The sequence below is a fragment of the Balaenoptera musculus genome, chromosome 12 (genome assembly GCF_009873245.2).
Source record: "Balaenoptera musculus isolate JJ_BM4_2016_0621 chromosome 12, mBalMus1.pri.v3, whole genome shotgun sequence".
NCBI classification, from domain to species: Eukaryota; Metazoa; Chordata; class Mammalia; order Artiodactyla; family Balaenopteridae; genus Balaenoptera; species Balaenoptera musculus.
The window spans coordinates 68,495,675-68,509,012 of NC_045796.1; the positions used below are offsets into that span (position 1 = coordinate 68,495,675).

The window sequence follows — 13,338 nt, forward strand, 5'->3', positions numbered from 1 at the left end:
GTGTGATTGCTCATTGACCAATCAGAGATGGCCTTAGAGCTCCAATGAGAGTTGACAGGGTTGGCAGGAGGCAAGAGGGAACTTGCCCCTGGAGTTGCATATTCTAAAGAACTGGTTTCCACAGGTTCAAATTCATAATAATCCCACTCCAGGGCACTGGAGGTCATTCTTCAACTAATTCTGTCTTTACCATGACATAAAGCACAGTATCTGTAGAACACGAAGTTAGGAGTAAATTCTTCATAACATTAACCTTCTCTATTGCTACCCATCACCCAAGACAGGTAACTTCTGAAATGATTTTTTTCCAATACTTAATCTCCCACCAGCTTCTTTAAAGAACACTCATAAAGAGTTTTCTTCCTTGAATTCCTACATGAGTTTCAAGGCTGATCAACAAGCACAGTAAATGTATAGAAGACACACATGAACCATATTCTGGCAAATGCATTACTTCAGAACTAGTAGAGATCAATTCTACCTGCTCCATTCCCAGCTGTTTCTACACTGTTTTGTTGTTGTTTGTTTTGTTTTGTTTTAAGCTACCTGGGAGAAGCAATGTATGCATCGTCTAGAGCAAGGAAAAGATAAAAAAAAAAAAAAAAAAAAAGATTTCAGTAAGTGAAAGAGTTCCTCTCTAAAAGTAGAGCTGGCTTTTCCTTCTGCTGCCATGTCCCCCCTTTGGCTGCCCTGGCTCCTGACTATTTTACTTCCTATCTTGCCTGATATAAACAGCAGTAGTTCTAGAAAGTCAGCATGGCTTTTGCTTCAGGAGAACACAGTGATACTTGCAGCTCAGGACCTGAGACAGGAGTGTTGGGTCAGGATGGGTTAGCATGTCTGGTACTGCAGCCTTGCCACCGTGGCAAGCAAGGGCTTCAGTTATGCAGAGAAAACCAGATGCAGTCTGACATATTTGCACCAAGCACTGTATGCCCTGTGTTTCCTGTGGTCAGAATCTCTTCTCTCTCCCTGTATTTTTGCTCCTGTCATGTAAGGATAAGATATAATCAGGTATGTTATGATGGCTACAGTGCAAGGAAAGAAAAAAGTATTGTGACCCAAGGTAGAAATCAACAGCTTAAAGCTAGATCAGCATCTTTTGAAAATAATATCCTTGATGACTCAATAGGTTCCAAATATAACCAGAAATTTATGAATGACACTGACAGCCTTCTGCCCGTGTATATTACATATTTGGTTATTTCTTTGTGAATGCTGTTCTTCTCAACTTGTGTGTTTGCCAAGTTTTAGGACATTACACAGAGACTCAAAGAAAACTCGAAACACTTTGGTAATCCACACCCTAGCCCACCTGAGGGTCTGAAATCTGATAACATTCTGTAACCACAGAGATTACAGGTGAATCTGGAAGTGGTTTATAAATACTAACTCTCCAAGATTCTGTGTTCCTCACAAAAGTCCTTACTCCTTTGAGTCCTACTATACAAATTAGAGTTAGAAACAGAATTGAAAGTTTCTGAAAATAGCTTCCAATCAGATTATCATTAGGATATTTTCCTAATAGCTCACTGGACAGCAATTTACATAATCTTTTCTACATCCCCTTCTTAGAGAGTTCACTCCCTTCAAAGACCCAACAGGGCCACCCTATGCACTAGGTGACCCCATGCCAGCCACTGCTGATTTACTCAGGAATGGATTCTTGACTCCAAAAGAGCCAACTGGAATCTCTTTCTAGATCATTTGACTAAAGAAACTCAGAGACTGAGTTTCAATTATGGCAGAGCACCAGAGTGAACTCTTTCTGGAGGCCTCCTTTTTCTCAGATTCCATGAGATCAGTGTGCTGTTGTTTAAATAGGTCCTTTTTAACTGAATGTATACAGAGTAAGAGAAATCAAGGCGAGAAAATAAAAAAATTAAGTTTTTAAGCCTCACCTTTTCTCCAGTTATAAGTTTGGTCAATGACACATTTCCAGCAAGCCTTGCCCATAACTCGTGCGTGTGTGTGTGTGTGTGTGTGTGTGTGGTGTGCTCCTTCATACTGAGAAAGGACACAGACAAAATGCTCTTCGAGGCTCTGCACTTGAATAATACTAGACAGGAAATACTACTACTAGATAGGAACCATGATGGGAAAACCAGCTCACACTCCCAAACTCAACCTTGCTACTGAGAATGGGTCCCACAGCAGACCTTCAAGAGGAAGTTCTTCCCACCAAGATGAAGCTACAAAGTGCTGGAGAGCATCTCCTACTGCCCCCTCCCTCCCCTCATAGCTAGTTACATGTTGTGGGATTCTAGGCAGACAAGCCCCCTCGACAACCATGCCCCGATAGAATGATGGCGTCTACTCACATCGTCCTGGACATCGAGGTCGCAGCCAGCCTTCAGCAAGATCTGGACCACAGAAAGATGGCCCTTATTGGCAGCAAGATGCAGGGGCGTCCGGCCATGCTGTTAATGCAGAGCAAACACTGATTTCAGAACAAGACGTCACGTGCTCTCCCCCGGGGGCGAGGAGCCTAGAGCAAGGTTTGCACAGTGGCGCTCCCCGCCACCCCCGCCCCACCCCGTTCAGTTTGGCAGGAGATCCTTATGGATTCATCCGGAATTCAAGTTTGTCTTGGTTAACCTTGGCTATTGGCACTGTGATCAAGGAACAAAATATGCTCAAAATGTGAAGATTTCCCTTAGTGCATAATTTCTACTCCCCGCTCATCCAACCAGCAAGTAGGAAAGTGAGGGCTTTCAAGTTCTCTCTTATTTCCCCACTGGTTTGATAGTCAGGGATGGTAAAGTGGCCACAGTGAATGTGATGGGGTAAGAGATGGGAGAGCAGCAAAGAGTCAAGCTAATCAGCCCCAGAGAAGCCTAGTTAGTAATTCCTCAAAACTGAAACTGATGGACAAACCATTAGAACACATTCTCCCCTCTTTAGAAACAAATTTTAAAATTACAAAGTATTTCAGCCATTCAAAAATATGAATATTTTAAAATGTACACACCCACCAATCACTTTAAGAAAAAATTAGAGAAACCATAGCCATTCCTCGTGAACCCCTCCCAGATCTCATTTCCCCTCAACCCCGAGGTAACCGCTCAATTTGGGATTTGTCATTCCTGTGCCTTTTATTACACTTTACTACATGTTTGTAGCCATACACAATAGATGAACATCGTTTTGCTTGTCTTCAAACCTTACATAAATGGTATTAAACTGTACAATGTCGTTTGGCAATTTGGGGGGGTCCAACATTATATTCTTGAGTTTTTAAAAAATATTGTCACATCATTCACTCATTCTCCCACTGATGGGTTCCAGGTTGTTCCCAGTGGCTGGCAGAACACACGTGTGTGCACATCTCCGGTGCACCTGAGCGGGCTTCTCAGCCCTGCTGGTGGGTCATAGAGATGATTGTTCCCTGCAAGCGGGCTCCTGAGCTGTGACACTGAGGGTCACACTCAGAATAATCCTCTTCAGTGTAAATCAGTTTCCATCTAGAGAACTGACCTTGCCACACGCCTAATTCTCCAACTTTTGAAGGAGCCATTATGTTGCCTTTGCCTTCTCCCTCAAGTTCACGGTGAAGAAACGTTCCCACCCCAGCTCCAAACAGCATTTAACCCATGCACAGCCCCCACCTGTGCTGAAACACTCCCAGAGGAATAAGGGTCTCACACAGCCTGAGTCCTTTCTCGCATCTTGATAAAACTTCCCAAAGGCCTTTATTGATATTCTAGCAGGATAAACCCATTTATGATCTCGATCAAGTGCCAGTTTGCCGTGGGTAACTAGCCTTGCAGGAAAACAGAGAGCAGACAATAAAGGATCTTAATTTCAACCCGTGAAATGCAATCAAAGCATCAGAATGATTCTGGAAAGAAAGAGGTCAGAGTTCACTTTAAAATTAGAATTCTTAATTAAGAACAAAGTTTGCCCTAAGAAAGTGGGCTATAAAAAGCCTTCAAAAAAAGGCAACGTCTGAGATGAGATGAAAGCGTGACCTGCCTTGGCCGGCAACTGTGCTCAGTGCGGGCCGCTTAACCTCGACTCCTCCGACGAAATGTCCACAGCTGATGAGATGGAGCCAATAGCCTGGTTCCCCTCGCTGGGCCTGGCCCCGGGCTCCACCTGACCTGCGTCCTTGTCCAGGTCATCGGATCAGTGACCTTCACAAGGCTTCTAGAGCATCCTGAAACAAGGGGAAGCCCATTGCATCTGTGAGGAGAAAGACGTGTGTGCTGTGAGGAAGGCCGACAGGATGGCGGGACACAAGAGCTTCTGAGCGTCTGGAAAGTGCAGACCGTGAGGGGAGGAGCTGCCCCGAGAGAGGCTGGGAAGGAGGCCACAGGCCGAGGAGTAGCTGGTGCCACAGGTCAGGGGAGCCCCAAGGAACATCCCTGTCGGCAACCAGATATTACAGTGTGGAAGCTGAGGCCCAGGGAGGCAAAAGGGTCTGCCCAAGTGAACACCAAAAAATCAGAAGATCCAGAGAAGGAAACACAGACGTGGTTCAAACCAGGTCACGTGTGGAGGGCACTACAGAAACTATAGATTACTAACAAGGTGGCCCGGGACTGGAGGTGCCTTCCTCACCCAAGGTCAGCAGAGTGCCCTCTGTGGAGAGGAGAGAGACCAGAGGCACCGGAGCCCGGCAAGCCCAGCTCAAATCCCGGCTCTGACTAGTAACACCTGTGTGATTTTGTGCAGGCCACTCTCCTAAGCCCCTTTCCTCATCTGTGAGAGAGGCACGTCTCCGCTACCCACCCCAGAGGCTTCAAACAGGGTAAGTGAGGTAACGCCCACCACCCATCACGGGTTTCCTTCCCTCTAACTGTCCCCAGCCTCGCCCCTGAAGACACCCCAACTGCTGCCTCTCCTCCCTGACACCCCTGCACCGTTGCCTCGGAGACAAGTGAGATCCTTTCAATGGCACAGACCTGGGAGAAGACTTGGATCTCGGGTCACCTGGACAGCCAGGGGGGCCCTCGCTGGAGGGTCGAGGGTCCTACCAGCCAGCTCTGCTCCACTCACCCACTGCCATTTTTGAAATACAAGGTCCCAAGTCTCCACGTCTCTCTGGAAGGGGCTTCTTTACTGAGAACATCCTTCTCCAGTTCTGCGAGAAGAAACGTTCCCGGCTGCCTTCTCCACACCCACAGCACTTCGGCTCCCCTCAGGGAACCACCAGTCCTGTTCTGAGGGCCCTTGCCACTAGGCCGTGATCTCCCCGAGGGCGGGACTGCCCCTTCCGTGAATGAGGAGGCAAGCGGACTCGGCGGTGTTGCAGGGTCAAACCAAGCCCGGCGCTCCTCGACCACAGGGCAGGTCGGGCCTCCCAGGGTCACTGGAGCAAATTCCATAGTTCCACGCTTGACCAGAGACAAGGCGGGCCCGGCGGGCTGCAGCCTCCAGGTTCGGGGACGTCTGAACCCCTCAGAGGAGGTGTAGGCGTCCTGGGGGCTTCACGAGCATCTGAGCAGCTGCAACAGTGACACAGGGGCTCCTCTGAGGAGGGTCAGTGTCCCCCTTGCATGTCTGGCTCCTTTTCTGGCATCTGGTACAACTATAGCAAGTAGCAAAGGCGGTAGTAACTGGTTTCCCATTGACCCTGAAGCTGTCCACTCCTGTCCCCTGGGCTCTCCTAACACAACCACACACACACACACACACACACACACCACCCACCCAGAATTGTGGTTGGTTTTCCAGAACATTCTGTAGTGAAAAGCAACAAAAGTAGAGCCATTCAGGGGAGTAGCTGCTCCCACCCAGCACACAGGGATACCCCAAGGTCATGCCTGACAAATGGAGAAGGCTGAAACCACCCTAAGTGTGTGGGGGCAAATAAAAACTGATCCTTAGAGGGGCCTCTGAATGACCTGAACTCAAGGGTGCAACCGGTCTCACCTCCACGCCCCTAGGAACGGCCAGTGGAAGACATGGGAACAGGAGAAAAGACTGTGGACCATGAATGATAAGAGGAAGAACTTTCTGAAGCACTGGTTTGTCCTAGGCCCTGCCCCAGTTCAAAGACCAGTTCAACCCAACTCAACCCAGGCCCTGGTGAGCCCAGCAAGACCAATAGCAACAAGGATGAGAGCAAGGGCCAGCAGCAGCTGACATTTATGGGACGCTTACGGCATGGTAGGCACATCTTAAGAGTTTTACATGTATTAGCTCATTCAGTCCTCCCAACGACCCTAGGAGGTAGGCAGCGTTATTAAGCCCATTTTACAGATGAGAAAACTGCAGCATAGAGAGACAGTCACTTGTTCTATGTCACGCAGCAGGTAACTCGAGGCTGGATTCACCCCTAACCCACCTGACCCCAGCCCGCATGCTCTGGCCCACCACACTCCCTACTGCCTGCTTCCTGACGGCGGAGGCACTCCCCTGGCATAGGGCTCCACTCTCAGGACGCTCCCACGGCTCCCAGATGATCACCCCTGAGGGTGCTTGCAAACTACCTGGTTTCCTCAGAATCTCCAGATGAGGAGAGAGGCTGTCCATTCTCACTGTACATCTGAATCGCCTGGGGAGGCTGGTCTGTTTGTGTGTCTGTTCACCCGTCCTGATGCCTGAGGCCCTCCTCCAGAGTTGCTGACTCAATGCTCCGTAGGGCGCAGGCAGCAGGGGTTTTATACATCCTCCCCAGGTGATTCCGATGAGAGATGAGGAGGAGCCGGAATAATCCTCCCCAGAGCAGCCATAGGCCCTCAGGCGAAACCTGCCCAGTGGGGACCGTCCCAGCAGGAGTCATTCCTCTCGGTACATTATTCCTCATGATGCTTTTGTCCCCAGCTGTCAGTACAAAACACTAAAAGACTGCATCTCCTCAACCCAGAACTTCCTGTATCTTAAAAGAGTATATAAACAATCCAATGACATTACTAAAAATTCGGAAAATGAAAGCAAATCATCTGTGATTCTACCACCCCATACAAGAATTATCGCTTTTACCCCATCTTTTCCACTGCACCTTTTCTACTGGTGCTTTTGCAGTTACATTCACAGGTCACATGAAACTGGCTTGCTTGTGCATTAACATTATGCCTTAAACCAGTGGTCCTCAAACTTTATTGGGCAGCAGAGGCTTGTTAAAGACAGCTATCTGGGCCCCCTTCCAGGGTTTCTGATTTTGTAGGTCTGGGGTGGAGGCTGAGAATTTGCATTTCTAACAAGTTCCCAGGAGAAGCAGATGCTGCTAGTATAGAATCACATTTTGAGAGCCACTAACATAAACCACCGGTTTTCAACGCTGTTCCACATTAGAGTCACCTGAAAATATTTTTAAGATCTCAAATTTCACCCCAGATTCCATCAGCCTAGGGTGGGGTCTTGGCGTGGGTGTTTTTTAAGTTCCAGGTGATTCTAATGTGCAGCCAGAGGTTATGAATCCCTCGTTGCATGCTTTAAAGGTGCCGGTCCCTCCAACCTGCCCTGGGGTCAGGACGGGCCATCTGAGAACCGCGAGGGGAGAGAGGGTGCAGGACCCTGCAAGGAGCACATTTCCCTGATCCAACCAGGGAGAGGAAGAGGCTTAGAGCCCACTCACTCCCAGGGAACTGAATGGCAAAGGGCCTTGAGACGTAGCCAGGCAACAACTACAAAAGAGTGGCCTCACTGTCAACAGCTCTGGGCTCCGGTCTGGGTGCTGCTTTGTTCTGGCATGTTGAGCCCTGCGGGTCCCGATTTCCAGCGGAACTGCTGCATGGTAACATCAGAGTGACTCCCGTTCCAGCAGGTGACCCGTAAATTACACTCTCAGGTGATCATAAAGGGCGTTCAGAACGAAAAGTCCCTGCTACTCGTTTGGAAGAGCCTAACTCCCAGCTGGAGGGGGTGGGGCTCGGTCAGGGAATATTCCTGGAGAAGAATTCCTGTTCAGATAAAGATCTCCCACCAACAAGGGAGCCCAGTCAAAGGTAACCAGCTTAAAATACACCTTGAAAGGAAGTGGAGGTGTTTTGTTCCTCCCTGTGTTCAGATGTGGTACTTAATCCTTCTCACCAGACACTCCAGGCCTACAGAGGCATTTACACTGGAGACACCTCCCTCGGGAGGGGCGGAGCCCCAGGGAGGCGGAACAGGGGTAATTTGAGAACCACAAGCCACAAAACAAGCCTGGAAAGACTCTTCATGCAGACTCCATGGTACCCGGGAGTCCTGGCCCGTGACCCTGGTCACTCATTACTCCAGTCAGGACCTGGAAGCTGGGTCACAGCTCCTTTCTCCTGCTTAGGTATCTCAGATCCTCCTTACTAAAGGGCAGGCCTTTCACACTGACAAAACTTGCCCCATGAACACCTGCCCCATGGGTGCTGAGCCCTGACTCCTCGAGGAAGCTGCCTGGTCTGACAGAGCGGACCTGAGAAGTGAGAAGAAAGGGTGCTTAGCCATTCCTGGAACAAAATGATATGCTTTTGCTCAAGCTCACACAGACACATGGGGCAAAAGGAGGCTAAAGGAATTGAGACTCGTTAGCTCAAAGAAATAAAACTAAGGAACCATCTTAACTGGGTGTTGTTACAAGGAGGGCAGTTGCAGAGATGTGACCCACATGAAGGGAAACAGTTTAACAAGAAGAATTTAGGTATAACCTAAATTAGTGTAATAATTTCAAAATGACAACACTTCCTTTCTTCAGATCATGAGAAATACAATAGGTCAGGGTCATGTAGTCTTTTTTGAGGCGAGTAAAGTCTGTCTGTATTACCTGCAGCATTAAGGAAATAGGAAAGAGAGAGATACGAAGCAAGAAAGTTGTAACATTAGTAAAGTGGGAGTGGCACATATTTTAGAAACAATATAATATTTGGATTGAAAAGGGTCTTTGAGAATTTAATTTGGAGAGTATAAGTAAGGCTAGCAGAGGGTCAGTGATTTTCAAGAGCTCAAGTTTTATTTGTGGCAGAATAAATAACAGCTGGAATCCTGGCCACTTGGCCCCTTGTTCCGGTTTTAAATTGTATTACAAGGCTCCCCACAAACTTTCTTAGGTGTCCCCAGGGTCCCCTTATCATAAACAGTATTCCCAGAGCTCCAACTGCCTGGAATGGTGTAGATTTGGGTCCAAAACTTCAAAGTCCTTCTCAGGCTTATGATTCAATGAAAACAAAGTTATCAAGATATTCAGGGGAGAAAATGGACAAAGAAAAAGTGCCATGGATAAAAGGAAAGTGAGAAAATAAAACCTTACATTTAAAAAAAATGTATAGTTTAAAGAGACTTCAGAACTTTCTTTCTTTTTTGGAAATGTGATTTGTCTACCTGCCTACTTGGATGAGTGACACATCACATCTTAATCAGACTGTAGGTGACAAGAAACAGCGAGGGAATAAAGTCCTTGGATGACAAAAATCAGGATCCAATACAATCTCAGATTGGAAGGACAGGCTAATTTTAGCAAGACAAAATGTAATGGGGGCAGATGTAAAATTCCTGCACTGGCAGGGGGCAACGGTCCAATCATACTCGGGCAGGGCTACTGGGATTGTCCTCTAAAATAACAGTCCTTCCTTTTAAAATGGTCAGTGCCAAAAAGCTTCATAATGTTTCTCTAAGTCTTACTTTGGGGAGGGCCTAATAATCATAAATAATTGGGAGAGATGATTTTAAATGTGTATGGTTAGGAATCAATTATTCAAACATAATGGCTTCATTAATAAGATAATTCCTTTTGAGGTGATGCAGAAACTGTTAGGGTTGGGCTTGCTTCTAGAAAGGTCCACCAACCAGAAGGACCAAAATATTTCAAGCAACTTAATTGGCTGTAAAGAATCCCATTGGTTCGGGATTTCCCTGGTGGTCCAGTGGCTAAGACTCTGCACTCCCAATGCAGGGGGCCTGGGTCTGGTGCCTGGTCGGGGAACTAGATCCCGCGTGCCACAACTAAAGACCCCACATGCTGCAACTAAAAGATCCCATGTGCCGCAACTAAGACCTGGTGCAGCTGAATAAATAAATAAATTAATTAATTTGAAAAAAAAGAATCCCATGGGTTCCTATAGTACATCTGTTCCTAAGTTAGAAGGTATCAGTTAATGGCCTCCATGTTCCTTGTACATAGCTACTTAGACTACATTTTCAATACGTTGAAACATTGACAGAGCAAAACATGGTGGTCCAATGCCTGAGGAACTATGGTTGGGAGATAAGAACTGTCCTTTCTTATTTCCTGATTTTTATTGGAATCATTGCCTTTTCAGCAGTTGTTAATATAATCATGTGGGGTTTTTTTCCCTTTTAATCTGTTGGTGTAATGAATTATGGAACCATCCTTGCATTCCTGGATCAAACTCTACCTGGTCACGTTGTACTATTCTGATATGTGCTGTATTTTATTAAGTAAGGTTATTAAGAATTTTTGTTTCTAATTCATAATTGGGATTGCTCTATAGTTCTCGTATTATTTCTCTCACTCTCATTTATATTTACCTGGTTTTGGTATTAAGGTTGCACTGGTTTCATAACACAAATCCAGCTTTCCATTTTGCTCTATGCTTTACAATAGTTTAAACAACATTGGAATTGGTTTTTTGTTAAAATACAGAACAGGGCTGTGAAACCATCTGGCTCTAGCGCTTTTTTAAAGGTTGCATCTTTAATCACATTTCTAATCTTTTCTATGGTAATTAGACTATTTAAGTTTTCTGCTTCTTGGGTGAACTAAAATAAATTTTTTTATTATGGTTAAATAGACATAACATAAAATTTACCATTTTAACCATTTTTTAGTTTATAATTCAGTGGCATCAAGTATATTTCCAATGTTGCGCAACCGTCACCATTATTCAATTCCAGAACTTTTAATTATCCCAAACGGAAACTCTGTAGCCATTAAACAAAAATTCCCCTCTCCCCCAGCCCCTGCTAACTTCTATCCTACTTTTCTTTTCTTTCTTTTTTATTACTTTGGCCTCACCACACAGCATGTGGGATCTTAGTTCCCCGACCAGGGATCAAACCTGGGCCCTCGGCAGTGAAAGCGCAGAGTCCTAACCACTGGACTGCCAGGGAATTCCCCCCTACCCTACTTTTTATCTCTATTAATTTGCCTATTCTAGGTGCCTTATATAAGTGGAATCATACAATATTTGTCCTTTTGTGTCTCTCTTATTTCACTTAGCATAATGTTTTCAAGGTTCATCCATGTCACAGAATGTATCACAATTCTATTCCTTTTTATTTATTTATTTATTTTTAAATTTATTTATTTATTTATTTATTTTTGGCTGTGTCGGGTCTTCGTTTCTGTGCGAGGGCTTTCTCTAGTTGCGGCAAGCGGGGGCCACTCTTCATCGCGGTGCGCGGGCCTCTCACTATCGTGGCCTCTCTTGTTGCAGAGCACTGGCTCCAGACATGCAGGCTCAGTAGTTGTGGCTCACAAGCCTAGTTGCTCCGCGGCATGTGGGATCTTCCCAGACCAGGGCTCGAACCCGTGTCCCCTGCATTAGCAGGCAGATTCTCAACCACTGCGCCACCAGGGAAGCCCTCTATTCCTTTTTAAGGCTGACTAATATTCCACAGCAATAAGGCGAATGTCTGTAAGCCAGGAAGAGGACCCTCACCAGGAACCGAATCTGCCAGCACCTTTATCTTGGACTTCCCAGCCTCTATAACTGTGAGAAATAAATGTTTGCTGTTTACCCACCTAGTCTGTGGTATTATGTTACAGCAGCCTAAGCAGACTAAGACAGCTATTGATATGGGGATTACACTGATTGATGTAGAATCAGCCTTGCGTTTTCACTTGCTCATGGTGTAGAATTCTTTATACGTTGCTCTATTTGATGGAAACACAGGCTGAAAGAAGACCAGGCATAGTCACCACCTACTCACCCATCTTGGTTTATATCCTTGGTTTATAACAACTTAAACATGCAACAGACAGTTCTTACTGGAAACAAACCAACAGGCCTGCTGAGAAAGAATTTTCAGTCTCCAAACAAGTTCCTGGCTTCATTTATTTTCTGAAACCGAAGTCATTACAGCTTAAGAGTAAGAAAAGAGAAAGAAGAAAACTAATAGAGAATCCACCAACAGACCATCTGCACTGGCATCTGAGCAGAGGCCCAAGTGGGCAACTCAGCAGCTTCTAAAGCTTCTTTCCTCTCTGGCTTCCTTATTTTATAGCAACCCTAGAGCGTGGATTAGGTGATGACACTTTGTGGAAGTCTTACAACAGGACGATTACTGGCCTGGAAACCAGTGATCCTCCAATGCATTTCGTTCAGGAAAGACACAGGTACTTAGGGAGGATTTAGAAATGCTGACACCCGGCTATGCCACGATGTTGTAATCTCTCCTCTCGCGCGGTTAGGACCTATCAAATATGTGGCTTTAGAGGGTGTTACCAGCACATTAATCTGGGCTATAAAAGTCAGCTGTGCAGCTTGAGGCTTCCATTTTCAGCGCAGACTGCTAAGGCAACAGAGCGCACACTGCACAGACAGACCCAGGGATGGGACATGCAGCTGACCTGCTGTGTGCACACCCCGGTGCGGACTGGGCCTCTGGGCCACCGCACCCAGCAGGCCTGCCCGGAGCTGGGGAAAGAGGGCCTGCCTTCACCCCCGCTGAACACCACTGCAGACACAGCAAGAGGGCAACAGAAGAGGCCCCGCAGAGCAAGGCACCCCTCCCAGGACTTCCCCAGAGGCCGTGAGCAAGCAGCCGAGAGACTCAGGGCTGACCCCGGACTCCCGTTCCAACAGCAGCGACGTCTGCCTCTCCTGAGATGCCTGAGTCAGTGTTAAGGGTCCATCCCTGACGTTTCGAGGCTTGTTCTCCTCAGTCGCAGCACGTCTCCCCTCAGGCCCAGGCACAGACTTAAGTCTGACCCATGACACCAATTCTTACACTGCCCTCTCCCTCCCCCAAAGGAGCATCTCCGGGGGGCGCCCCCTACCTTTGCGGGAAACACTAGTCACCGGGCCGCCTGCTTAACTAACACCTTCATCATCCTAAGTGAACCCTCACTGAGACTTTCCTAGTATTGACCCGGTAACGTGCCACGCACGCCTCACAGGTGGGCCACACAACAATTCACAGCATGCATTTGCCTTCCCACACTCAAGACGTGGATCTCCTGCAGGTGAACTTGTTTCTAGCTTGCATTACGGCACCGAGACTATCAGTACTCCGTGGTGTTCCACAAAGAGCGCCATGAATTCCAGGCATCTAACCACCGACTTGGCAGCGCTCTGCAGAGAGCATTGCCCCGTCCCACACACGGGGCTCCAGGCTCCCGGGAGGAAGGCCCGGAGCAGTGAGTGCGTTCCCAGCCGGCTGCCCGTTAGAGTCACGGGGGCTCTGAAACAAACCCAGCCACACCCCACATCAATTAAATCAGAACCTGGGCATCAG

General features: G+C 47.1%; 1 protein-coding gene across 4 annotated transcripts in view; it reads right to left on the bottom strand.

Annotated features, from left to right (window-relative positions):
* ANKRD6 (ankyrin repeat domain 6) overlaps positions 1-13,338 on the bottom strand; it is a 203,472-nt gene that overhangs the window by 46,572 nt on the left and 143,562 nt on the right. For all 4 annotated transcript variants that reach the window (XM_036871716.1, XM_036871717.1, XM_036871719.1 and 1 more), the window contains exon 3: positions 2,322-2,420. In XM_036871716.1, the coding sequence (XP_036727611.1) occupies positions 2,322-2,420 (99 nt within the window). The remainder of the gene's footprint in view (positions 1-2,321; positions 2,421-13,338) is intronic.